The sequence below is a fragment of the Ornithorhynchus anatinus genome, chromosome 2 (genome assembly GCF_004115215.2).
Source record: "Ornithorhynchus anatinus isolate Pmale09 chromosome 2, mOrnAna1.pri.v4, whole genome shotgun sequence".
NCBI classification, from domain to species: Eukaryota; Metazoa; Chordata; class Mammalia; order Monotremata; family Ornithorhynchidae; genus Ornithorhynchus; species Ornithorhynchus anatinus.
In genome coordinates this window covers 838,233-864,935 of record NC_041729.1, presented here as the reverse complement: position 1 = coordinate 864,935, position 26,703 = coordinate 838,233, and the positions used below count along the sequence as shown (strand labels likewise).

The window sequence follows — 26,703 nt, the reverse complement described above, 5'->3', positions numbered from 1 at the left end:
TCCCATTAATAGATTTCCAGGCCCTGGGGTGACAATATGACCCTTCTTCCATACTCTCCTCCCCTTAGGGACCTCTAGGAACCATAGAGTGGCCCCTCCGTGCCTCCTGAATCCCCTGAGACCTTGCCTCCATGAACTGCCCCCCCCCCAATACTCCCTCCCCCACTTGGTTTTGGATGAGAAACAGCAGAGGGAGAGAAGGAGGGGAGGCCCAAGATGGGAATGACCTCGGGGTCTGGCTCAGGCTGATGGGGCTGTCGTCTCTATCTCTGTCTCCTCTTCTGCCCGCCCTCCCCTTCCAGAGGAGACCTGGAGATTGGAGGATGACCTCCGGGAGCCTGTGGTGGCCTCGGCCCAGGCATCCCCCCGCAGGGAAGGATTCTCCCTCTGTTCCCTCCGCCCCGGCTCCCAGCGCATGTGCAAGAGCATCTCCGTGGACGACCACCTGGGCTCCCTGGGCTGCCCCGACTACATGGCCCACGCCAAGGACCAGCGGGGGAAAACCAAGCTCTGCAGGCAGTTTGTGAGTCCAGGATCCACGGGGCGCTTGAGGGCAGAGGAGAGCTGGAGGGGGAGAGCCAGTGGGGGGAGTGCTGGGGGGGTGGGGGGTGCTGGGGCTCTGAGGTGGGTGTAGCGGGAGAGAGCAGCGCTGAAGAGGGAATTCGTTCAAAGCTGACGGATGGACAGAGTTTGGGGGCTGGTGGCCAGGTAAGGAGGGAGCAGTCTGAGGGGTGACTAGGTGGGGAGGGGGCAGTCTGGGGAAATGGCCATGTCAGGAAGGGACAGCATTGGCGGGGCTCACTGGGTGGGGAGGTGACAGTGTGGTGGGGGGGCAGGAGCAGCTCCGATGGATGGAAGATGGGGCCTCTCGCAGCCAAGCACTGGAGAGGGGGACTGAGGGAGAGGGAGCTCTGGGTTTTGGGCCTCAATCTCTTCCTAGGTGAAAATCCTTCAATCAATCAATCAATCAATCAATCAATAGTATTGAACAGAGCACTGTACTAAGGGCTTGGGAAAGTACAATATAAAAGAGTAGGTCTAGATGATCCCTGTGTGGAGATGTTTACAGTCTAGAAGGGGAAACAGGCATGAAAATGAATTACAGAAGGCAAAATAGGGGAAGGGAGGGAGGGCTTAGTGAGGGGAAGCAGCATGGCCTATAGAGAAAAGTATGGGTCTGGGAGTCAAAGGACCTGGATTCTAATTCCTCATCACCACTTACCTGCTGTGTGACCTTGGGCAAGTCACTTAGCTTCTCTGAGCCTCAGTTCCCTCATCTGCAAAATGGGGATTCAATACCTGTCCTCCCTCCTACTTAGGCTGTGAGTTCCATGTGGGATCTGGTTATCTTGTATCTACCTCAGTGCTTAGTACAGTGCTTGGCACAGAATAAGCATTTAACAAGCACTTTAACAAGATTAGACATAGTCAGGGAAGGCCTCTTGAGGAGATGTGATTTTAATAGGGCTTTGAAGGTGAGGAGATTTGTGGTCTGTTATATATGAACACAGTGCAGGCTGAATAAATATGTTTGACTTGAAGGGAAAGGGGTTCCAGAGGGAGGAAGTGAGCAAGGGGTCGGTGGTGACACAGACAAAATCCAGGTACATTGAGTAGTTTGGCGTTAGTGGAGCCAAGTGTGCGGGTTGGGTCATAGTAGGAGATCAGGGAGGTAAAGTAAGAGGGAGTGAGCTGATTGAGTCCCTTAAAGCCGACAGAAAGGAGTTTCTGTTTGATACGGAGACGGATGGGGTGTCATCAGAGGTTCGTGAGGAGTGGAGAGATGTGAACTGACCAGTTTAAAAAAAAAAATCTGTGCAGTAGAGTGAAGTAAGGACTGGAGTGGGAAAAGACGGGAGGCAGGGAGGTCATTGCGGAGGCTGTTACAGTAATCCAGGTGGGATAGGATCAGTGTAGCTGCATTTTGAATGGAGAGGAAAGGAAGGATTTTAGTCATGTTGTGAAACCCCATGTGGGGACAGGGACTGTGCACAGCCTGATTATCGTCTCTCTACCCCAGCGCTTAGTACAGTGCTCATCACGTAGTAAGCACTTAACAAATACCACAGTTATCATCATTATTATTGTTAGATGTGGGTTGAATGAGAGCGTTGATTTGAGGATAATATCTAGGTTACAGGTTCATCAGACAGAGAGAATGGAGGTGCTGTCTAGAGTAATAGGAAAGTCAGAGGGTGGACAGGGTTTAGGTGGGAAGTTGAGGAGTTCCGTTTCGGACATGTTGAGTTTGAGGTGACGGCAGGACATCCAAGCAGAGGGATATCCTGGCGGCAGGAGATGTGAGACCGTAGAGGAGAGGGGTGCTGGCTGGGAGCTAGGCCGACCTTGGGGTTCCATTTGGGAAGCTGAGTCTCTCTCACCTTCTCGGTAGCGGGCCTTCGGCCCTGCCAACTCCCGCCTCCCCACTCTCCAGGCGATCCCCCCGGAGGCTCCCACCCTCTCAGAGACGGAGGCGCCCTGGCGGCCGGCTGACCTGGTTCAGGGAAACTGGCTTGGCAAGGCTGCGGCGGAGCCAGGTTGGGGGAGTCTTGGGCGTGGGCACGGCGCCCGGGTAGGGCGAGGGTGCTGGGGCGGGCTGGGTGCAGCTGGGGCAGGGGGCGGGGACTCCAGGGCCCCCAAAGCCCCTGTCCGCTGCCCACCCCCGTGCTCCTGCGAAGGAAGTGAGCATCCCTGGAGTGCTGTGGGGCGGGGCAGGGCTTGTCGGTTGTCAGGATTTGGGGCCCGGACCCTCAGCTTGTTCCTGGGGCAGAGGTGGGGAAGAGAGGCTCTCCAGGGAGGAGAAGTGATGAAGGGGCATACAGCCCACCTGACTGTGTCCAGCTGTCCAACGGCAAAGCTGAGTCCAGGCTGTGTCCCCTCAGCCCAGCAATTCCCACCACACACTACGGGGGTTGGCGTGTCCTGGGTGTTCCAGGGCCGGGAGGTGGGTTTGGTGGGACCAGGCAGAGGTGGGTTGGAGGCCGGCCAGCCGGCGGCAGACCTCAGAGCTGCCGTGTCTCCCGGCACTTTTCCTTTTGAAGAGCCAGCTCTGTGCCAGAGACATCCGATAGGGACATGGATAGCCCGGTCGGCTGTCCGCCCGCCGCCCGCTCATTACCTGCCCAGTGGCTAATGAGAGGCTCCAGTGTCTGGGTAGTGACACCCAACCCTGAGCTTACAGCCAGATAAGGCAGACGGGGCCCCCAGATAAGGGGGTGGAGTGGGAGGGGCGGGGATCAGGGCCTGGCCCCCAGCCTGCTCCCCACCTGGCCCAGTGCTGGACGCCTGTCCATCCTCCCCCGGGGCAGTTGGACTGGATGAACCCCCGTTGTGGTCCTGCTCCCTGGGCTTGGGAGAAGCCAGGGAGGGGTGGGGTTCAGCAAGGGTCTCTCCCGGTCAGCTGGCCCTACTGCCCTGAGGGGCTTCAGGAAGTGGGCAGGTGGGTGGCCAGGAGTCCTCTCTCCTCCCCAACTCGTGCCACCTCACTAGCATCTCTCCTGCCTGCAAGGGGGTGGGGGGGGTGGGGGGTGGGTGGCTGGCAGGCTGGCAGGGAGGCCCGCGGGCGGCGTCCTATTCAGCGCCTGCTCTGTTTATTGTTAGAGCGGGGCCGGGGCCGGGGCTGGGGCCGTTTATGGGGCCATGCAGATCCCAGCCCGGTGAATCACGCCCAGCACCTCCGCGCTGGGGCTGGCAGAGCCAGGACGGGCCGGCCGAGTCAGTCGCCAGCCGGGGAGCTGCCAGGCACCAGCCGGGGAGCTCCCAACACTGGGCCGGGCGGCCAAGCCATTTTCCAGCCAGGGAGCTCCCAACATTGGGACGGGACGACCGACCCGGGGCCCGGGCATATGGCACTGACTTCACCCGGGTAAGGAACAGGACTGCTCAGCTCAGCCCCTTCTCTATCCTTCCCACTCCTTCGTTTTCCTTCCTTCCTTGCCCCACACATCTTCTTCCCTTCCCACTCCTTCCCTCTCCATCCCTCTCCGTGACCATGGGCCCAGCCTGGCAGCACAGGCTTGGCACAGGGATTTCGGCACCCCAGCTAGGGGTGGAGGTGGAGGGGAAGGCTGATTGGGGTCTCTGCCTTCTCTTGGGCCCCCAGATGTGCCTCTAGGCTGCCCTGGGGTGTCTGTGCAGGTGCCTGCTGCCCTGGCCTTTCAGGGGCACCTAAGGTGTGTGCTCATGGATGCCCATGGGTGAAGGGGTCCAGTCTGGGTTTCTGAGGAGCAGAAGGGCGGGTGAGAGTGGGGAGTAATGAGAGCCTGGGACTGTCCCTTTGCAGTGGGAGTGGATCAGTGGTCTGCACCCTAGTGTGCCCCCCGCCCTTCCCTAGCCGAGCCAGGCTGTGTGTTGGTGCTTAGGTTCTGGTTTCTGTCTTTTGTGTGTTGTTTGGACTGCCCGCGGCGGCTGCCACCCACACAACACAGGTGCTGCCTCTTTTGGCAGGGGGCCAAGGCCTGGGGAAGGGTCCGAGGAGCGGGGGCGGGGCAGGTTTGAGCCAGGATCATAGAGAGGGGCTGGAGGGTTCTCAGGGTTGGGTGTCGGGGGTCTTGGGGATGTAGGGTGGGGTCAGGTGTCAGCTAGGCTCGGGGTTGTCAGGGCCAGGGTTGGTTGGTCTGTGTGTGTGTGGCGGGGGGGTAGGTCTGAGCGGGACATGGGGGAGACTGGAGGGGCTCAGGGCAGGATTTTGGGGGTCCAGAAGAGAGTAGGAGGGACAGATATGTGGGGCCATGAGGTCGGGGGGGGGGCAGAGGGGATCAGGATGGGATTTTAAGGGCCTGGAGGAGAGAAAGTGGGACAGGTCTGAGTGGGGTTGTGGGTCGAGGGGAGGGGACAGAGGGGTTCAGAGTGGGGTTTTGGGGGGTCTGGAGGAGAGGAGGTGGGACAGGTTTGAGTGGGGCCTTGGAGAGGGGAGGAGCTCAGGGTGGGGTTTTGGGGTCCGGAGGAGAGGAGGTGGGGAATTTGATCGAGAGCCATGGAGAGGGGGCAGAGGGGACTCGAAATGAGGTGACAGGGGTTTGGGGGAGATGGGGTGGAGCCGGTCTGAGCTGGGGATGTGGAGTGGGGCCGGGTTGGTGGGGGTGGGGGGGGATCAAGATGAGGTTCTGGAGGTCCGGTAAATTCCCGAGGGCCATGGACTGCCCTGGGCATCCTCTTCTCTGGGTCAGAAGTCGGAGGCTTAGGCAGCATGGAAGGGATGGGGATATTGAAGGGCCAAGGGTCCTGGGCTGCAGCCTGGGACTGGCTCAGAGGTCAGGGCTATGGGGTGGGGGGTAGAGTGAATCAGCTGGCCACAGTGGACAGTGCTTGAAGGGCAGGACCTGAGAGGGGTTTCTGAGGGTCAAGAAGGTGGGTCCTGCAGGGTAGGGGGTCTGAGGGGAATGGAACTCCCACTCCCTTCTGCATCACCCTCGCACTTGGATCCGTGCCCTCTAAGCACTGGATAGTTACTCCACCCTCAGCCTCACAGAACCTGTGTACATATTTGTAAGGTGTTTATTTATATTGTCTGTCTCTCCTTTTAGACTGTAAGCTCCATGTGGGCAGGGAACATACTCTCTGTCGTATCGTACTCTCCCAAGCGCTTAGTACAGTGCTCTATGCACAGTGAGCGCTCAATAAATGTTTTCTTGATTGACAGGGTCTGAGGGACTGTGACCCAGGGGTTTGAGGGGAGGCGCCAGAGGGATGGTGACTGAGGAGGGACAGAGGCTAAGGTGGGGGGCCTGAGGGATAGTGACTGAGGGTTTGCTTTAGGGACCGTGACGGAGGGGTTTGGGTGAGGGGCAGCAACTGAAGGGCGGGGCCTGAGGAGTGGGGCCTGCCAGTGGCCGACACTGAGGGGTTGTACCTGAGGGGTCGGGCCAGAGTAGCTGGGGCTGAGTGCTTGGGAGGAGGGGGCCTGAAGGGGCATGTCTAAGGGGTGGGGTCTGAGGGAGGGAACTCAGTTTTGACAGTTGAGTGGCAGTCACTGGGTTCGTCATATTGCTCTGCCTGCTTGCCTCCTCCCTCCCCTCATTCCTCCCCTCTCCCACTCCCCTTCCACCCCCTGCCCTGTCACAGGGTCATCTCCAACCACTTTTCAAGCACTAGTGAGAGACTGTCCCTCTGAGGAACTCTGGGACTACTCCAGAGGCCTCAGAGGCGGCACTGGATGGGGAAACTGAGGAAGAGGCAGGGACATGGACATTCCGAGGTGACTCAGGAGTCCTGGCACCCGGGCTTTCTTTCTTGGACCAAGGGGGCTGCATTGTGAGGGGATCCACTGTCCCCACAGATGAATTGAATTGCAGGGGTGACCTGGGGTGAGGAAGGGCAAGAGGTAGGCTGGTACTGGGGGCAGTGCTGAGCAAGGGGGCAAGAGGAAGGGCCAAGTAACCCCAGCACAAGACCCTGAAGGGGCAAACTCTACCCTGAGTTGGCTGTACCCTACCTGCTCCCCCTCCCTCCTGCCTGCCCACAGTTCTGTTTGTCTTTCCCTCTCTCCTTCTCTCTGCTCTGTTGCTCTCTGCCTTTGTCTTTTCATCTCCGTCTCTCCATGTCTTTCTGTGTGTCTCTGCACCTTGCTCTGTCTTTATGAAGGGTGCCTACCGCACACATGCATGCAAGCGCACACACACACACACACACACACACACACACACACATAGATTTTAGTCTTGGGAGAGTACAATATGATAGGGTTGGTAGAAATGTTCCCTACCCAGGAGGAGCTTATAGTCTTATTTCCATAAAGAGTCCCTGACAACCTGTTTTGAGAATGGTTCTGAGAGTAGTCTCTGAACCCAGCCTCTTTGGGTCTGAGCCCCACCAAGCCTGACCCAGGATGAACTGTGTCCTCCCCGAGCTGACCCTCCGACCCCGGCCAAGCCTGATGCCCAGTCCAGCCCAGCCCGATCCACTTTCTGAAGGGAGCAGGGTCCTTTTGGAGTCGCTGGCTTGGGTGAGGCAGAAATGTGCCTGGTACTACCCCGTGGCAGCGCCGGGGCAGAGGGAGAGTGGAAAACTTGGGAACCTTAGTTAATAATAATAATAATAATGTCGGTATTTGTTAAGCGCTTACTATGTGCCGAGCACTGTTCTAAGCGCTGGGGTAGATACAGGGGAATCAGGTGGTCCCACGTGAGGCTCACAGTTAATCCCCATTTTACAGATGAGGTAACTGAGGCACAGAGAAGTTAAGTGACTTGCCCACAGTCACACAGCTGACAAGTGGCAGAGCCAGGATTCGAACCCATGACCTCCGACTCCGAAGCCCAGGCTCTTTCCACTGAGCCACACTGCTTCTCGCACTAGGCTGTAAGCTCTTTGTGGGCAGGGAGCATGTCTACCAACTCTGTTATACCGTACTCGGCACACAGTAAGTACTCAATAAATACCATTGATTCACTGACTGACCTGTTTCCCATTCCTGACTCCACCCTTATCTTAGGGAGACTGAAGTCCATCTGTGAAATGGGGGGAGAGGGAGGTTTCCTGGTGGAAATGAGGCAGCTCGGCCCATGAGGCAATCCCACTATTAGCCTCAGTTTCCCCTTTTGTGGAATGGGAATACCATTCATTCAATTCATTCAGTCGTATATATTGAGCACTTACTGTATGCAGAGCACTGTACTAAGCGCTTGGAATATACAATTGGGCAACAGAGACAATCCCTGCCCAACAATGAGCTCACAGTCTAAACGGGGGAAACAGACAGCAAAACAAAACAAGTAGTCAGGCATCAATACCATCAAAACAGATAAATAGAATCATAGATAAAGACACATATTAAAATAGAGTGATAAATAATATATACAGATATGCACAAGTGCTGTGGGAAGGGGAAGGGGGTAGAGCAGAGGGAGGGAGTAGGGGGATTGGGGAGGGGAGGAGGGGCAGAGGGAAAGGGAGGACTCTGTTTGGGAAGGCCTCCTGGAGGAGATGAGCTCTCAATAGAGTTTTGAAGAGGGGAAGAGAGTTGTTTGGCAGATGTGAGGAGGGAGGGCATTCCAGGTCAGTGGTAGGACATGAGCCAGGGGTCGACGGCGGGACAGGCGAGAACGAGGCACCCTGAGGAGGTGAGCGGCAAAGGAGTGGAATGTGTTGGGTGGGCTGGAGAAGGAGAGAAGGGAGGTGAGGTAGGAGGGGGCAAGATGATGGAGAGCTTTGAAGTCAAGAGTGAGGACTTTTTGCTTCATGTGAAGGTTGATAGGCAACCACTGGAGGTTTTTGAGGAGATGAGTGACATGCCCAGAGCATTTCTGTGGAAAGATAATCTGGGCAGCAGAGTGAAATATAGACTGAAGCGGGGAGAGACAGGAGGATGGGAGATCAGAGAGGAGGCTGACACAATAATACCACCTGTGTCTGTGTGCAGTCTGGGACTCGGCATGGTTCAGGAGGAGGGGGCAGGATGAGCTGAGGTCCCCATCTCCCACAGCTCACTCCCCGCCTTATGGGACGGGACCCTGCTGTCTTGTTGCTTGGTGAGAGAGAGTGATCAGGTGGGCCCAGGATGAGAGGATGAGGTCAGCTGAATGTCTCCTTTCTTACTTTTGTCTTGAATTTGTGAAGTGCTCTATTTTTTCCTTTTTCAAAGCATTTTCACACCAAGTATTTCATTTTATCTGCACAGCATCCTTATAGATGAGGAAACTGAGGCCCAGAGAGGGCAAATGACTTGTCCAAGCTCCCAGAGTAGGCCAGTGACAGCAGAGCTGGGACTAGAAACCAACTGACTGCAGCATGAGGGATTCAAATTGGACTGTGAGGAGTCAGAGTTGAGGGAAGGGGTTAATGAGGGAGGTTTGGGAATCTCTCTCTCCCTGGAGCTCGCTAAGCATTGGCTGGAGGGAGAAGTGGAATTAAAGGTCTCACTTGGGCCTCGGGGAGTTGTAGGCTCAATGATCGGGGGACCAAAGGGCATAATAATGATTATAATAATAATAATAATAATAGCTCCTCCTCCCCTCCCCGCCCCCCCTCCCCAGGAGCATCAGCCCTTCAGCTGCCGGTTGATGGCCCTGCAGCCGAAGCAAGTTTGGGCTCAGAATGCCTGGGGCTACAGGCCCCTGGGTGGGTTGGGGGAGCCTCTGGCCCAGTGCCCTCTGGGCGGGGGTTTGGGAAGCAGCATGAGAAGCAGCATAGCCTAGTAGCAAGTACACAGGCTTGGGAGTCAGAGGAAGTGGTTTCTAATCCCCGTTCCTCCACTTGTCTGCTATGTGACCTTAGGCAAGTCACTTAACTTCTCTTTGCCTCAGTGACCTCATCTGTAAAATGAGGATGAAGACTGGGAGCCCCACGTGGGACAACCTGATTACCTCGTATCTATCCCAGCGCTCAGAACAGTGCTTGGCACATAGTAAGCGCTTCTGAGAAGCAGCGTGGCTCAGTGGAAAGAGATTGGTCTTGGGAGTCAGAGGTCATGGCTTCTAATCCCGGTTCCGTTGCTTGTCAGCTGTGTGACCTTGGTCAAGACACTTAACTTCTCTTTGCCTCAGTGACCTTCCATTCATTCATTCATTAGTATTTATTGAGCACTTACTATGTGCAAAACACTGTACTAAGCGCTAGGAATGTACAATTTGGCCACGGAGAGAATCCCTGCCCAATAACAGGCTCACAGTCTAAACGGGGGAGACAGCAAAGCAAAACAGAACAAAACTAAACAAGACAACATCATCAAGATAAATAGAATCATGGAGATATGCACCCATTAACAAAATAAATAGGGTAATAAATAATAAATACAAATAAGCACAGTGCTGAGGTGGGGGGAAGGGGAGGGGAGGAGGAGCAGAGGGAAGGGGGCGTCAGTCTGGGAAGGCTTCCTGGAGGAGGTGAGCTCAGAAGGGCTTTGAAGAGTGGGGGGAGGGGAAGATAAAGACTGGGAGCCCTGCGGGGTACAACCTGATGACCTCATACCTACCCCAGCGCTCAGAACAGTGCTTGGCACATAGTGAGCGCTTAATAAATGCTACAGTAATACTAGAAGCAGCGCGGCTCAGTGGGAAGAGCCCGGGCTTGGGGAGTCAGAGGTCGTGGGTTCTAATCCCGCCTCCGCCACTTGTGCGCTGCGTGACTTTGGGCAAATCACTTCACTTCCCTGGACCTCAGTTACCTCCTCTGGAAAAGGGGGGATGACGACTGTGAGCCCTCCGTGGGATCACCTGATGACCTTATTTCTCCCCCGGCGCTTAGAGCAGTGCTTGGCACAGAGTAAGCACTTAAGAAATGCCAACATGATTATTAATAATGGGGTGGGGGGCGGGGCGGGGGGGGGGCGCTGGGCGGTGGAGAGAGCCGCCCCTAGAGGGCGCTCTGAGCCCAGGGACGGGGCGGCTGGGCGAGCCGAGTGCGGGCCCGGGCCGCTGACCGCAACGCACACCGCAGGGTCGAGGCCTCAGGGGTCGAGGCCAAAGGGGTCCCGGGACAGCGGACCGAGACAAGCAGCGTGGCTCAGTGGAAAGAGCCCGGGCTTAGGAGTCAGAGGTCAGGGGTTCTGAGCCCGGCTCCTCCACCTGTCACCTGTGTGGCTCTGGGCAAGTCACTTCACTCTTGGTGCCCCAGTGACCTCATCTGTAAAATGGGGATGAAGACTGTGAGCCCCACTGGGACAACCTGATTACCTTGTATCTACCCCAGCGCTTAGAACAGTAGGCTGCACACAGTAGGCGCTTAATAAGAAGAATAATAATAATGTTGGTGTTGTTAAGTGCTTACTATGTACCGAGCACTGTTCTAAGCGCTGGGGTAGGTACAGGGTAATCAGGTTGTCCCACGTGAGGCTCACAGTTTTAATCCCCATTTTACAGATGAGGTAACTGAGGCACCAAGAAGTTAAGTGACTTGCCCAAAGTCACACAGCTGATAGGTGGCGGATCTAGGATTAGAACCCATGACCTTTGACGCCCAAGCCCATACTTTTTCCACTGAGCCACACTGGTTCTCAACAAATACATACATATATACGTATATATAGGTGGGCGGCGGGGCCGAGGCAGGGTCAGCCAGCTCTGACCTCCATCTCTCTCCATCCCCTGTGCGGCCCCTGCTCGCCACACTCTCCTCCTCCCCTCCAGGGCCCACCCCTACCCCCGGAGCGCGCACCCCCCTGCCTCCGCTGGATCCCGCCCCTAACCCCTCGTCAGTCCCATAGCGGGCAAGGCAAGGGGTCTCCCTGGATTAACGTGGCCCTACCCCAGCGCTTAGGCTAGTGCTTGATGCATAGTGAGTGCCGAACAAATATAATAATAACAATAATAATGATGACAATAATAATAATAATAATAAGGATTCTCCCATCCACACCAAGGATGGGAGGGACGTTGGCGGAGCGGCCGAGCTAGGACTCCCGGCCCTGTAGTGTCCCCGGAATCTACCTCGACACCAGAGCATTCTTTCATTCATTCAATAGTATTTATTGAGCACTTACTATGTGCAGAGCACTGTACTAAGCACTTGGAATGTACGATTCAGCCACAGATAGAGACAATCCCTGCTCAATGATGGGCTCACAATCTAAACGGGGGAGACAGCAAAGCAAAACAGAGCAAAACAATAACAAGGCAGCATCATCAAGATAAATAGAATCAAGGAGATATACACCTTATGAACAAAATAAATAGGGTAATAAAATATACAAATGAGCACAGTGCTGAGGGGAGGGGAAGGGGAGAGCAGAGGGTGGTGGGGCGAGAAGGGGGAATAGAGGGAAGGGGGGCAGCCCGCTCCGCCCTGCTCAAGTCCGAGCCCGGGGTGGCAGGGGCCGGAGGAGGGCCCCAGTGAGGACCTGCATCTGTCCGCTGCCTGCCCCACCTTCACTCACCTGACTGGTCTCATTTTGGGAATTATAGTAATAATAATAATAATTCTGGTATTTGTTAAGCGTTTACTATACGCCAGGCTCTGTACTAAGTGCTGGGGTGGATACAAGCAAATTGGGTTGGACAGAGACCCTGTCCCATGTGCGGCTCACAGTCTCAATCCCCATTTTACAGATTACATAACTGAGGCACGGAGAAGTTAAGGGACTTACCCAAGGTCACACAGCAGTCAAGTGGCAGAGCAGGGATTAGAAGCCATGACTTGACTCTCAGGCCCGGGCTCTAGCCACTGCACCATGCTGCAACCCTCTGTGTGGACAGGTGGGCATGCACAGGCAAGTACACACAACAGAACTAAGAGTTCTCCCGTTTCTGACGCCTCTCTTCCTCCGGTAAATCCGTGTTGCCTCGTAAGAATTATTGCTTGTTTGTGTATTGTGTTGTCCTGTCGCTGCCATTAGAGTGTAAGTTGGCTAGGGGCAGGTACCCTGCTGTTATCAGTTGTCGTCGTCCTGTCGTCGTCCTGTCCTGGTCTTCTTCTGGACCACCCCTGTCGTACCAGCTCCCCTCCCACCAGCTCCTAGTCCGGGGCTCTGCCTGCAGGGGCTGCTCAATAAATGCTGATCACTGACCGACCTGCCTGGTGACTCTGGCCTGGGTGTCCGAGCCACTCTGCTGCCCTGCGGTTAATAATAATAATAATAATGTTGGTATTTGTTAAGCGCTTACTATATGCAGAGCACTGTTCTAAGCGCTGGGGCAGATACAGGGTCATCAGGTTGTCCCACGTGAGGCTCACAGTCTTCATCCCCATTTGACAGTTGAGGGAACTGAGGCCCAGAGAAGTGAAGTGACTTGCCCACAGTCACACAGCTGACAAGTGGCAGATCCGGGATTCGAACCCTTGCCCTCTGACTCCCAAGCTCTTTCCACTGAACTACGCTGCCTTGTCTCTGGGTGTCTGGGTCTCTAGCCCATGTCTCTGCACCCACCCCTCCAGTCTCTACACTGGACCTGTCGCTCCTCTGGACTCTGGTCTCTTGCCCGAACGGTTCAGGCAGGAAGGGCAGACCGGCCAGACTCCAGACTCCTGTCTCCATCCCCACCCCTGGTCCTCCACCCCCTGCCCCCCATCTTCTGTTTTCCCCCCTCTCCCATCACAGTCCCCTTATCCGCCCCACCCCCGCCCCTGTTCCCCCTCCCCTCTCCTCCGGCTTTGGTCCCCGGTCCCCAGGATAATAATAATAATAATTATAATAATAATGTTGGTATTTGTTAAGCGCTTACTATGTGCAGAGCACTGTTCTAAACGCTGGGGCAGATACAGGGTCATCTGGTTGTCCCACGTGAGGCTCACAATCTTCATCCCCATTTTACAGATGAGGGAACTGAGGCACAGAGAAGTTGTGACTTGCCCACGGTCACACAGCTGCCAAGTGGCAGAGCCGGGATTCGAATCCATGACCTCTGACTCCCTAGCCCGGGCTCTTTCGACTGAGCGGTTACGTCCCCGGCCCCCCGCCCTCCTTATCCATCCCCGAACTCCCCTTCCCCCCGGCTCCCTGGGGAAGGGCGGGCAGGTTCCCGGGATTGTCCCCGGGGTCCGGAGGGGACGCGGGAGGGGCTCGGCGCCGCTGGAATGTTAATTGGGGGAGGCCGGGGAGAAATCCCCGCCCCCCAACCTAATGAGCGAGAGAACCACCGGGACAGGTGGGGGTCCCCCCTTCTACTCTCCTCCCCGACGAGGTCGGAGGGATCGGCCCGGGGATCGGCCTATTTGTCTACAAATTTTCCCCTTCCAAAAAAGACGCTTTAGGTGAGTGGTGGTTTTTCAAATGGGAAGGAGCAGGTCCCCGAAGGGAGTGCGGTGGCGCTGGCCTGCTTCTGGCCTCTGGGAGACAGGCGGCCATGGGGACCTGCCCTTGTCCACAAACCAGGTGTCCAGAGTTCCCTACCCTCCGACCTCCCCATCCCTTTCACTTCCAACCTCCTGACTTACCGAGTCCCTCTGATTTCCCCACCCTCATCTCCCAGAAACCCTCCGAGTCCCCAACCCCCTGACTCCCCGACCACCCCTCTGACCCCTTAATTCCCCAAGACCCCCCGACCCCCTGAATTCCCCGAGAGCCTCTGAACCCTCCCACCACACCTGACACCCAACCCTCCAACTCCCTGAATCCTGACTCCCTGATACCCTGACTCTTAGCCTCCTGCATCATAGGTCTGGGGTAGCCTCGAGCTGCCAGAGAGGGTCCAGCCAGAGAGATGTGGAAATGGGCAACTGTCCCACCTCCAGAACATGGGCACATGCTCCCGGCTCCGAGATGAGGGTGGCGAGGAACCAGGCGTAGATGATTCTGGGTGGGAGAAAGGCAGTTCCTTATGAAGTTATGTTATGTATGGAAGTTATGTTCCTTATGAAGTAGTGTGGCTTAGTGGCAGGAGCCCGGGCTTGGGAGTCAGAGGTCGTGGGTTCTAATCCCACCTCCGCCACTTGTCAGCTGTGTGACCTTGGGCAAGTCACTTCACTTCTCTGGGCCTCAGTGACCTCATCTGTGAAAATGAGGATTAAAAAATGTGAGCCCCATATAGGACAATCTGATTACCCTGTATCTACCCCAGCGCATAGAACAGTGCTCAGCACATAGTAAGCACTTAACAAATATCATTATTACTATTATTATTATGAAGTTGGAAGGCAGCAGGCGTAAGGGGGCGGGGGGTAGGGGCGTCAGCTTCTCTTTGAGCATTACAGGAAGGGGCTATGGTGGCAGAGAGGGCGAGGGCTCAAGTTGGCCCATCTGTAGGGGGCATTCACTGCTCCCACACAGTGAGGCCCCAGGTTGGCCATGGCTGGTCCTCGCAGGCACCCGACACACAGATACACATAGTATCACCTGGGCTACATTGATCATGCGTGAGGACATCACCTGTGCCATTTTAGGGAAGCATATATGAAGCTGTCAAATTAGAGGTGTCCCTGGGGGATTCCCCCAACCCCCAGATGCAGAACTATTGTATTCCCCCTCCCCTCCACCTCAGATGGAGAGCTATTTTATTCCCAGTCTCATGAACATGGGCACCACATCTGAGCGAGCTGTGAAACTCGGCAGGAGGAACCATGGTGGAGGGAGGCTGGTGCTAGAGATAAAACACCGGTCACAGAGGTGTCCTGTGTCATGTCCATCCTGGACAGGGGACTAATGGTCACCATGGGGTCAAAGTGTAAAAGCAGTTATCCTGTGTTCCTACCCCAAACTGCTTCCGATGAGTCCCAGGCCCCTTATGTTAACTCGGACTTAAAACATCACACTCGCACCACACATCTCATCCATCCTAGGACTCATCTTTCCCTCCCTCCCACCCTGGACTACATCCATCCCAGGACTCATCCCTCCCTCCCAGTCTGGATTACTTCCATTCCAGGACTCAACCGTTCCTCCCACCACTTCCATCCCAAAACTCTTCCCTCTCTCCCAGCCAGCCCTCTCCTGCCCTAACTTCCTTCATTTCTCTCTCCCTTCTTCAAGCTCTCCCATTCTTTCTCCTAATTTTCCTCCACTTTTGCTCTTTCCCCTTGATTTGGCTTCCTCTCTCCCTGGCCAAGTCCTTCAGTCAGTCAATCCATGGTACTTATTGAGCACTGTGTGCAGAACACTGTGCTAAGCACTTGGAAGAGTCCAGTACAACAGAATTAGCAGTCAGGTTCCCTGTCCCCAGAGAGTATCCCCCAGGAGACCCTGACTGCTCCCCCTCGCTCCACTCTATGTGACTGAAAATCTCTCCAGCATCCTCTGCTTTTAAGCTAAATTCCATGTTCTGGTTGGGATCTCACCAGTTCATGGGCGATTACCACTCCCCTTCCCCCGAGTCTCTGAGTCCCATGAGCCTGTGGCCCAGCTGTGAGGAGAGACCCTTCCAGAAGCAATGTGGCCTCCTGGAAAGAACCCGGGTCTGGGAGTCAGGGGAGCTAGGTTTTACTTCTGGCTCTAGAACTTGCCTGCTGGGTGACCTTGGGCAAGTCACTTCACTTCCTTGAACCTCAGTTTCCTCACCTGTAAAATGGGGATCCAATACCTGTCCTCTCTCCGCCTTAGAATGTGAGCCCCATTTGAGACAAGGACTATGTAAGACCTAATTATCTTGTTTCTATCTCAGTACTTAGTACAGTGGCACATTAACAAATGCCGTCATTTTTCATTATTAGCCCTTTTCAGTCCTGTTTCTTCCCTCTCCCCCACAACACATCCCCCTTCCCGGTGGTGGAGGGTAAATCCATCCTGACTGCCCCCACTGTGATTCCCTAAGGAGCTAACTAGGCTCAGGAAATATCAAGTTGTCAGAAAGACTTGGTGTGGAGGAGGCAAGCTGGGTTGGAGCCTCCTCCTCCTTAGCTGAGTCTAGGATTGGTCACCTCCCCAGTCAGACGTGAAGGGCCAAGCAGGTGCCGCTCCAGGGCTGCCCAGTGAGCACCCTGTCCTGGCTCTAGCCTCCTCCCCCGGCCTCACAGCACTTAGCTCTATAGCCTTACACTCTGCCATTTCCCTTTTCCATCTGTCTCCCCTGGTTGAATGTAAGCTCCTCCTTGAGGGCGGGGATTGTGTCTACTAACTGTTGAGTTGCATTTTCCCAAGTGCTTGGTACAGTGCTTTGCACACAGTAAGAGCTTGATAAATACCATCAATGCACAGGAGTCCCTGTCTGTCTCTGTCTTTCACTTTGCAACATCCAGCTCCTGCCCCTCCCCACAACCAGTATCTCCCTTCCCCCCAGGCCCTGCTTCTCCTCCCAAGCCCAGTCTTTTTCCTCTCAGTAAATCAATCAATCGCAGTTGCTGAGCACTCACATGTACAGAGCCCTATATTAAGAGCTGGAGAGTCTAATATAACAGAGTTGGTAGGCACATTCCCTGCCCCAAAGGAGCTTACAGTCTAGAGGGGAGATCCAATCTTCTCGATCTTTGGCCCCCTGCTTCCAGCCCCTCCCCTCTTGCAGGGCCACAGCCCCTGCCCCTCTCCCCCGGTGCCCCAGCCTCTGCCCCTCTCTGCTGTTCCTTGGGCAGAAGAAACACTGAAGTGACCTCAGCCTCCCTCACTGTGCCGAGTGCTTAGAACAGTGCTCGCACATAGTAAGCGCTTAACAAATACCAACATTATTATTATTATCCTGCCATCCCCTTCCTCCGTCTTTTCCCTCCCTGCCCCGGCTGCTTCCTCTTCCATCACTCCTGGCCATCCACCACCCCTTTGTTTGAGATAGTGGGTGTTGGAGTGGGGGTGGGGGCAGGTTCCGCCTGGCAGACACCCAGGCTGTGGGGCAAATAATGTCATTGTTCACTCATGGAAGGCCTGAGGGGCATAGCCTCCCGATTCAGAGAGACTTAGTGTCTCCCCATTCAGGGAAACCCACCGACCCCACTCAGAGATATTCAACGCACCCCATTCAGAGACACCCAAACCTTCCCTCCCATTTGGGGAGAGGTAACCATCCATGCCCACCTGGGCTCCTGCAGGGCCACCTAAGCTCCCGGTGAGCATGGGCAGGGAGGCCTATGGCATGGAACGCAGGCAGGGCAGTTCCTTTTGCGCACCCCCTCAGGATTCAGGTTCTGTCTGACCTTTCTCCCACTCCCCCCGCCCCCCAGGGTGGGCTGCAGGTCTTGGGCCTTCCATCCGGGGCTGTAGCCTTGGACCTAGCAAGCCTGGCTGGGATCAATTAATCAATCGTATTTATTGAGCACTTACTGTGTGCAGACACAATACCCCCCTTGTCTCTCTGCTCCCCCTCCCCCACCCCACCCTCTGCTCTTGCCCGTTCCCCTCCCCTCAGCACTGTGCTCATTTGTATATATTACTTATTACCCTATTTATTTTGTTAATGAGGTATATATCTCCTTGATTCTATTTATCTTGATAATGTTGTCTTGTTTTTGTTTTGTTGTTTTGCTTTGCTGTCTCCCCCGTTTAGACTGTGAGCCCATTGTTGGGCAGGAATTGTCTCTAACTGTTGCCAAATTGTATATTCCAAGCGCTTAGTATGGTGCTCTGCACATAGTAAGTGCTCAATAAATACTATTGAATGAATGAATGAATGCAGACTAATAATAATAATAATAATGTTGGTATTTGTTAAGCGCTTACTATGTGCAGAGCACTGTCCTAAGCGCTGGGGTAGACACAGGGGAATCAGGTTGTCCCACGTGGGGCTCACAGTCTTAATCCCCATTTTACAGATGAGGTAACTGAGGCACAGAGAAGTGAAGTGACTTGCCCACAGTCACACAGCTGACAAGTAGCAGAGCTGAGATTCGAACTCATGACCTCTGACTCCCAAACCCGTGCTCTTTCCGCTGAGCCATGCTGCTTCTCTAGCCATGCTGCTTCTCTATTAAGCACTTGGGAGAGTACAACAGAACAGAGTTGGTAGTAGTAATAATTACGGTATTTATTAAGAGCTTACTATGTGCTAGGCACTGTACTAAGTGCTGTGGTGAATACAAGCAAATTGGCTTGGACAAAGTTGCTGTCCTGCGTGGGGCTCACAGTCTCGATCCCCATTTTACAGTTGAAGAAACTGAGGCACGGAGAAGTGAAGTGATTTGACCAAGATCACACAGCAGACAAGTGGCAGAGCCAGGATTAGAACCCGCAACCTTCTGACTCCCAGACTTGTGCTCTATCCACTATACCATGCTCGTTCACTGCCCAAGAAGCTTCCAGTGTAGAGGGAGAAAGGGCAAGGGTCCTGGCTTGCACCCTTGGACAGGCAAGGTACTGGGGTCAAAGGATCTGTCTCCTGCTGCTCCGAGATGTTTGACCTGACTTCGGTGTGTGTGTGGGGGGGGGGCGTTGGGGGGCGGGCCGGGGGAGAGGAAGAGCCAGACTAGACTAGGGGACCAGAAAAGTGGGTTTCTGGTTTGAGGGGCACAGGGAGAAGTGTGACTAGGGAAAGGGACTGTGGGAGTGGGAGCGAGTGGTCGTTGCCAGACCAGGTTTTCTGTGGGAATGGGGTGGGGAGGGGAGCATGACCTTTGACCCCACGGTCTTTGTGTGGCAGGCTTTGAGCCGGCAGCCTCTGCTGTTAGGGTCCCAGGGTCCAGCGGGGGTGCTGGGCAGGGGGCGGGGGTGCTGGACGCCTGTCCAGGATGGGGAAGCTCCTCCTCCCCGGTGGGGGATGGGGTCGGCCAGGCTGCCATTCAGGCCCTCCCCTTCCCCTTTCCCGGACAGGACCGTCTGGTCTCCGGAAGCCCCGCGTGGCATCCCCAAACCCCCTTGGAGATGGGGCAGGGGGATGGGGCAGGGGGCCGGGGCAGGGACAGCCAGCTGAGCCTCCTTATTCCTTGGCAGCTGCGGCAGTGGCGCTGATCCTGGGGGCGGCAGGGGGCCGGGGGGACCCGCAGGGTGGGGAGGGGGGACTCTCGGGGACGGGGGGGCGTCCTGTGGGCAGAGGGTCTGCAGGACGTGGGGCGGGGGGAGCCCACGGGAGGGGCTCCTGCGGGGAAGGTGACCGGTATAAATAGTCCGGCTCACTATAACCCCAGGACCGGAGCTGGCTGGGGCTTGGGGACGGCCTTCCAGAAATAATGCTGCTGCTGTTTTACTGGAACATTATTTATAAAGCGAGGGCACGGTGACCATCTCCTCCCACCCCGGGTCGGGCTGGGGGCTCGGGGCCGGGGGCTCGGGGCCGGGTGTCCGGTCTCCTCGCCCCCCCGCTGCCCAAATCTCTCAGTAGCGCCGACGGTGGGTTTCCTTCCTTTCGTGTCCCCTCGGCCACCGCCGCACCTGTGCTTGTCCTTCTCCTCCTTCCCTCCACCCTCTTCCCCCTCCCCTCCTTCTCCCTCCCTTCCTTCCTCCAGTTCTCCCTCCCCTTCTTTCTCCTTCCCTCCCTCCCTCCACTTTTCCCTCTCTCCTCCCCGACCACCCTCCCCTTCTCGTTCTTCCCTGTCCCTATCTGCTCCCTCTCTCTCCCGCCCCCCGTCCCCCATGCTTGCTCAGAGCTGGCTGACTGGAATCTGTGAAGTCTATAGCTTTGTGGGGACCACCTGGTTGTCAATCAATAGTATTTACTGAGCATCTTCTGTGTGCAAAGCACTGTAGTAACTAGGAGACAACAGTAGTTACTAGGCATAATCCCTGCCCTTCAAGATTTTACAGGCAGAGGAGGGGGAGATGGACACTAAAATAAATTACAGGTAGGAGGGAGTGGGGAGGGGAATACCCAAGAGTAAGGCTGGAAGTCCTGGCATAGTAAAAGAGAACAGCACCTGCAGCACGAGGCCTCACAAAACCTCAGGGAGGCAGACACTGTGGCTCTGGGTTGGCTTGGACTCTGAGCCACGAGGAGCCTGACATTCTTCTCTAGCCCCAGCACCCTGCTGGTTTTTGTTTTTATTTTGTGTATCTCTCCTTGTCTTTTATGCTGTTTATTTGATTACTCATGATGTGTCTGTCTCCAGTCCCCTCTCCTCCATTTATCCTCTTAGATTGCGAGCCCTGAGGGACTGGGACCATGTCTAATTCCCACCCGGGGTTCTTTCCCAGAGTTTGGTGCGGACTTGTAGTGAACGCTTAATAAATACTGTTACTACGACTACCAGCTTAATCAGGGAAGCGCCCCTGGAGGAGATGTGATTTCAGAAAGGTCTGGAAGATGGGAAGGGGGAGGGAGTTCCAGGCAGGGGAAAGGGAGGAAGCAAGATGTCGGTGAGAGAGAGGAGAGCAAGACACAGCAAGTAGATTGAGTTGAGGAGAGGAATGAAGCATATAAGCTAGGGTCTTGTGGGAGAGAAGTGAGGATTGAGTGCCTTAAGGTCAATGGACAAGAGTTTCTGTTTGATGTGGAGTTAGATAGGCCACGATTGTGGGGTTTTGAGGTGTAGGGAGATATACGCCGAATGATGTCTTGGGAAAATCATCCAGGCAGCAGAGCGAAATATAGACTGGAAGGGGGAGAGACTGGAGGCAGGTAGGTCAGTGAGGAGGCTGATGCATAGAAGAGAGGAGGCAGGCCAAGTGTCTGATCAACGTGGTGGCTGTGTGGAGGGAGAGGAAGGAGTTGATTTAGGAGGTATGGTGGAGGAAGAACTGACAATATGGGATTTGAAAGAGAAAGGAGTCAAGAAGAATCCCAAGGTGGAAGGCTTGAGAGAAGGAGAGGGTGGTGATGTTGTCGGGGAAGTCAGATGGAGAGGAGGATTTGGGAGGGGAGATGAAGAGTTCAGCTTGGGACCTGTTGATTCTGAGGGGCCAGCAGGACCTCAGGTTGGGGCCCGGGGAGCACTGACTGCCGCCTGTGATGCAGAGAAGCAGCGTGGCTTAGTGGCAAGAGCCCAGGCTGGAAGTCAGAAGGTCTTAGGTTCTAATCCTGGCTCTGCCACTTGTCTGCTGTGTGACCTTGGGCAAGCCACTTAACTTCTCTGTGCCTCAGTTATGTCATCTGTAAAATGGGGATTAAAAATGTGAGCCCCACGTGGGACAACCTGATTACCCTTTATTTACCAGCGCTTAGAGCAGTGCTTGGCACATAGTAAGCGCTTAACAAATACCACTATTATTTTATTATTATGTCACTGGGGTGCAGGAGGCGCAGAGCTCAAGAAGTAGGGCAGAGGGTGATGGTGGGCCTCCACCATCAGGCCACACCCCCTTTTCCTTGCACTGGCATCGCCGCCAGACTCAGGTGCCATCATCCCTCCAAGGGCCTTCATTGTTATTAATGATAACATTGTCCAACTCGATTTACTTGTATTGACCTTAGCGCTGAGTATGGTGCCTGGCACACAATAAGTGCTTGACAAATTCCACTATTATTATTAAATTGCAGGTAGGAGGAGGCAATTGAGTTCAAAGATACATGCAAATGTGCTGCTGTAGAATTATAACCAAATTGCCATCACTAATCTCCGCAGCCTTGCAGTTTTTCCCACCTGCGGCTTATCCCGTCATGGGACTCCCGCCCGCTCCTCTCCCGGCCCAGTCCCCATCCACTCCTCCTGCGCCCCCTTCCACAATTCATGCCTCCCCACCTTCTCCAGTGCCCCTTTTCCCCGACAGCCTGCCATGCACCGGGGTCCGACGGGGTCCCCACTGTGAGGGGTGGGGCAGCCTGTATCCCTCAATCTGGGCAAAGCAGCCCTGGGAGGTTTCAGCCATGCTTTCCGGCTCATGCCAGCCAGGCAGGGGTCATGAACCACAGGCTGGACCTCAGGAGGCAGGAACTGTAGGGGAAGTGGTGTTCAGTACAGTGTTCTGCAAACAGCTAGCATGCATTCCCTTCTCATATCGCAGACCCAGTCAGAGACACCACCCCCTCCAACCCCAGGGGTTAGAACACACACCAACACAGAGGCAGCCAGACACACTCACACCTGCCCAGTGTATGCACCAGGTGTATATCAGTCACTAACACACACACATAAATACACACACACACACACACACACACACTGACCGAGTGTGCAGCCTTGGTTATTTCTTCTTAGATCCAGGTCCCCAAGGTCAACTGCTCCAAGCACTCAGTCCAGCGCACCACAGTTGATGGGCGCTCAATAGACCCTGCTGCCATGCTGCTATTGGCACTCTGTGGCCTTGGGAAGCTGGGAAAGCTGTCCTGCGAATGATGGGAGTGTCGGGGCATGAGTGGCCAGTTGCGGGTGGGGGGTGCTGTGAGGGGTGGGGAGGCCTGATGGGATGGAGGAGTGGGCTTGGTTCCCTTCCGGAAGTGGTAGTGGAAGCATCTACTGAACATCAACTAGGGCGGTGTACTGTACTAGGCACTTGGAGAAGCAGCGTGGCTCAGTGGAAAGAGCATGGGCTTTGGAGTCAGGGGTCATGAGTTCGAATCCCAGCTCTGCCACTTGTCAGCTGTGTGACAGTGGGCAAGTCACTTAACTTCTCTGTGCCTCAGTTACCTCATCTGTAAAATGGGGATTAAGACTGTGAGCCCCACGTGGGACAACCTGACTCCCCTGTGTCTACCCCAGCGCTTAGAACAGTGCTCTGCACATAGTAAGCGCTTAACAAATACCAACATTAGAAAATAATGAAGTGATATGGCTCCCTGCCTGCTGAACTCCTTCTTGCCGGGAAGACCAACATAAAAAGATTTACACCAAGAGTGGTAATTATTATTCTGGTTATTATTAGGGTATCTGTTAAGCGCTTACTGTGTGTCAAGCACTGTTCCAAACTCTGGATTAGATAGAAATTAATCAGGTCAGGCCCAGTCCCTGTCCCACACGGGACTCACAGTCTAAGGGGGTGAGAGAGCAGGTATTGAATCCTCAATTTACAGTTGAGGAAACTGAGGCACAGTGAAGTGAAGGGAATTGGCTGTGGTCACACAGCCAGCATTTGGCAGACCAGGATGAGAACCCAGGCCCTCTGACTCCCAGGCCCATGCTCTTTCCATCAGGCCACGCTGCTTTTTAAAATACTTGTCTGCTCCATAACCTTGGGCACTTCTCTTAATTTCTCTGTGCTTCAGTATAAGCAGCATGGTCTAGTGGCAAGAGGACAGGCTTGGAAGTCAGAGGTCATGGGTTCTAATCCCAGCTCCACCACTTGTCTGCTGTATGACCTTGGGCAAGTCACTTCACTTCTTTGGGCCTCAGTTACTTCATCTGTAAAATGGGGATTAAGAATGTGAGTCTCATGTGGAACAGGAACTATGTTCAACCTGATTAACTTGTATCTACCCCAGCGCTTAGAACAGTGCTTGGCACATAGTAAGTGCTTAACAAGTATCATTATTATTATTATTATTATTACCTCATCTGTGAAGTGGGGATTAAATCCTCCTCCCTTCTACTTAGTCTGTGAGTCTTATGTGGATCAGGGACTGTGTCCAACCTGGTTATCTTGTATCTACTCCAACACTTAGAACAGCGCTTGACACATAATAAGTGCTTAACAAATACCATAAAAAATAACAATTGAGTACACGTTTATTCAAGGGTGCTTAGGAGGGTGTAGCCTGGCAATGCAAGCATTAAATTCAATAACCCAACAAGGGACATCCTTTTTCCATGTCCCGTGTAGCTGGGACTGGGGGCCCCACGGTGGCCTCTTCAGCCACAGACTCACACAGAGGTGAATGTCACCATCAGTGGTGTTTTCTTTGAAACCGAAGCCCAACTATATAGGAATAAGTTCATCAGTGCAAGACACAAAGATTTGGTGGAGGGTGCTGGGAAATGAATCAGGGAAGACTTGTTGGAGGAAGTGGAATTTTAGGAGGGATTCAAAGATGGACAGAGCTGGGGTCTGTCTGGCGTGGGGAAGGAGGGAGGGAGCTCCAGGTCGGGAGAGCAGTATGGGTGGGGGGATGGAGGTGAGATAGTCAGGAGCGAGGGATGGCCTACAAGAGAAGCAGCGTGGCCTAGCAGAAAGAGCTCAGGCCTGGGAGCCAGAGGATCTGGGTTCTAATCATGGCTCTGCCACTTGTCTACTCTCTTACCTTGGGAAAGACACTTCACTTCTCAACACCTCAGTTACCTCATCTGTTAAATGGGATTTAAATCCTACTCTCTCCTACTCATTCTCAGCCTCTTTCACCAGCTCCTCCTTTACCTCCCTTCCACTACCTGTGGGAGTCCCTCAAGGCTCAGTTCTGGGTCCCTTTCTGTTCTCCCATCTACACCCACTCCCTCAGAGAATTCATTCGTTCCCGTGGCTACAACTATCATCTCTATGTGGATGGTGCCCAAATCTACTTCTTCTGCCCAGATCTTTCTCCTTCTTTGCAGGCTTGCAGTTCCTCCTGCATTCAGGACATGTTTATTTAGTTGTCCCACCAACACGTCCAACTTAACATGTCCCAAACAGAACTCATCGTCTTCTCACCCAAACCCTGTCCTCATGACTTCCCCATCACTATAGACAGAACCACCATCCCCTCTGTCTCACAAGCCATAATGGTTCTTGACTCATCTCTCTCATTCAACCCATTGGGTCACCAAATCCTTACGGTTTACCCTTCGCAACATGGTTAAATACCCTTTTCTTCTCCTTCCAAATTGCAATCAAGTTCATCCAAGTGTTTTTCCTATCCCATCTTTATTACTGCATCACCCTTCTCACTGATCTCCCTGCCTCCTGTCTTTCCCTACTTCAGTCCATACTTCACTGCCTGGATCATTTTTCTAAAAAAAGTTCAGTCCATGTTTCCCCACTCCTTAAGAACCTCCAGTGGTTGCCCATGCACCTCCTCATCAAATAGAAACCCCTTACCATCGGTTTTAAAGCACTCAATCTCCATGCTCCCTCCTACCTTATCTCTCTGATTTCCTAATACAACCCAGCCTGCATTACTTGGCTCCTCTAATGCCAACCTACTCACTGTACCTCGATCTCATCCGTCTCGCCGCCGACCCCTCGCCCACATCCTGCAATTCCCTCCCTGTTCATATCCGACAGACTATCACTTTCCCCTCCTTCCAAGCCTTATTAAAAGCACATCTTCTCCAAGAGGCCTTCCCCGACTAAGCTCTCATTTCCTCTTCTCCCACTCCCTTTTTCATCACTCTTGTACTTGCATTTGCACACTTCATTCACCCCTCCCTCAGCCCCACAGCAATTGTGTACGTATTTGTCATTTATTCATTTCTATTAATATCTCCCCCTCTAGACTTTAACCTTTTTGAGGGAGGGAACTTACCTACAAATTATGTGATACTGTACTCTTCCAAGCCCTTAATACAGTGCTCTGCACACAATAAGTGCTCAGTAAATACGACTGGTTGATTGATTGGCTCTTGAGGCGTGGGAAAACATGGACTGAAGATTTTTTTTTAGACCCGTGATCCGGGCAGCAGAGTGAAGTGTAGAGTGGAGAGGGGAGAGACAGGAGGCAGGGAGGTCAGTGAGGTCAGTGAGGGATCATCAGCTGCTGAGTCCCTCCCTGCAGGAAGGAGGCTGGACTGGATCCTCCATGTGCCTCTCCGCTCACCCCACCGTGCCCTTCAAGGTCTGCACCCCTACTTACCTCTCCCGCCACACCAGATCTTGTATGGGCAGGGGGTAGGGGAGGCCCTAGGCATGGGGAGGGGCCTAAGTGGTGGACACATAATATGTGTTGGGGAGAAGGGGCCTGGGAGACAGCCAACTAAAAAAGAGATTTTTTTCTTCCGGGGACTAGCTGGGGAGGGAGCAGGGGTCTCCTTCACAGCCTCGGCCCCCGGCCTCTTTTGCGGGTGAGAGAGGAGTCGTGACCCGGTGTGGGGGAGCGGGCGGCTTCCTTTCATAGGGCTCCCACTATCAAGCAGCTGCTTGGCTAGGGTACACCGCCCCCCCTCCCCTCTTCCCACACCGACCCTCAGAGAACCGAGAAGGGGAGTATCAGGTTTAAAATTTAGCTATAAATATCAGCTTGGGGCTGATGCAACCCCAGGGAGCTGGGGGGGTGGGGCTCTGTGTTGTTGTTTAGAACCGGAACTGCACCCCCACACATACTCCCTGCCCCTGCCAGTCCTCAGGTCACCGCAAGAGGAAGATGCAACCAATCAGGCGGCCCAGGCTACCGTGGTCAGGGCCCAGGCTGGCCCAGCTCTAACCTGCTGAGCCAACCCTGGACTAGAGTGTCTGGGACAGAGTTGTGTGGGATCACAGGGCAGGGAGAGGGAGCTGGCCACATGTCTCAGCCAGGGAAGACCAGGACCCGTACTGGTGTCTGGGCCCGGGGCCCTCCTCAGCCTCATGATCGGGGATCCTGTCTGCCAATCCTCCTCCCACTTAGAGAAGCAGCGTGGCACCGTGGAAAGAGCATGGGCTTGGGAGTCAGAGGTCTTGGGTTCGAATTCCGGCTCCGCCGCTTGTCAGCTGTGTGGCTGTGGGCAAGTCACTTAACTTCTCTGTGCCTCAGTTACCTCATCTGTAAAATGGGGATTAAGACTGTG

The 26,703-nt window shown here is 54.4% G+C and overlaps 1 protein-coding gene across 1 annotated transcript in view; it reads left to right on the top strand.

Moving 5' to 3' along the window:
- Positions 1–338: 338 nt before the first annotated feature.
- Positions 339–26,703, top strand: part of LOC103168370 (ankyrin repeat and fibronectin type-III domain-containing protein 1-like) — a 75,689-nt gene continuing 49,324 nt past the window's right edge. The window contains exon 1 of the mRNA XM_039911126.1: positions 339–523. Within this exon, the coding sequence (XP_039767060.1) occupies positions 416–523 (108 nt within the window). The 5' untranslated portion in view covers positions 339–415. The remainder of the gene's footprint in view (positions 524–26,703) is intronic.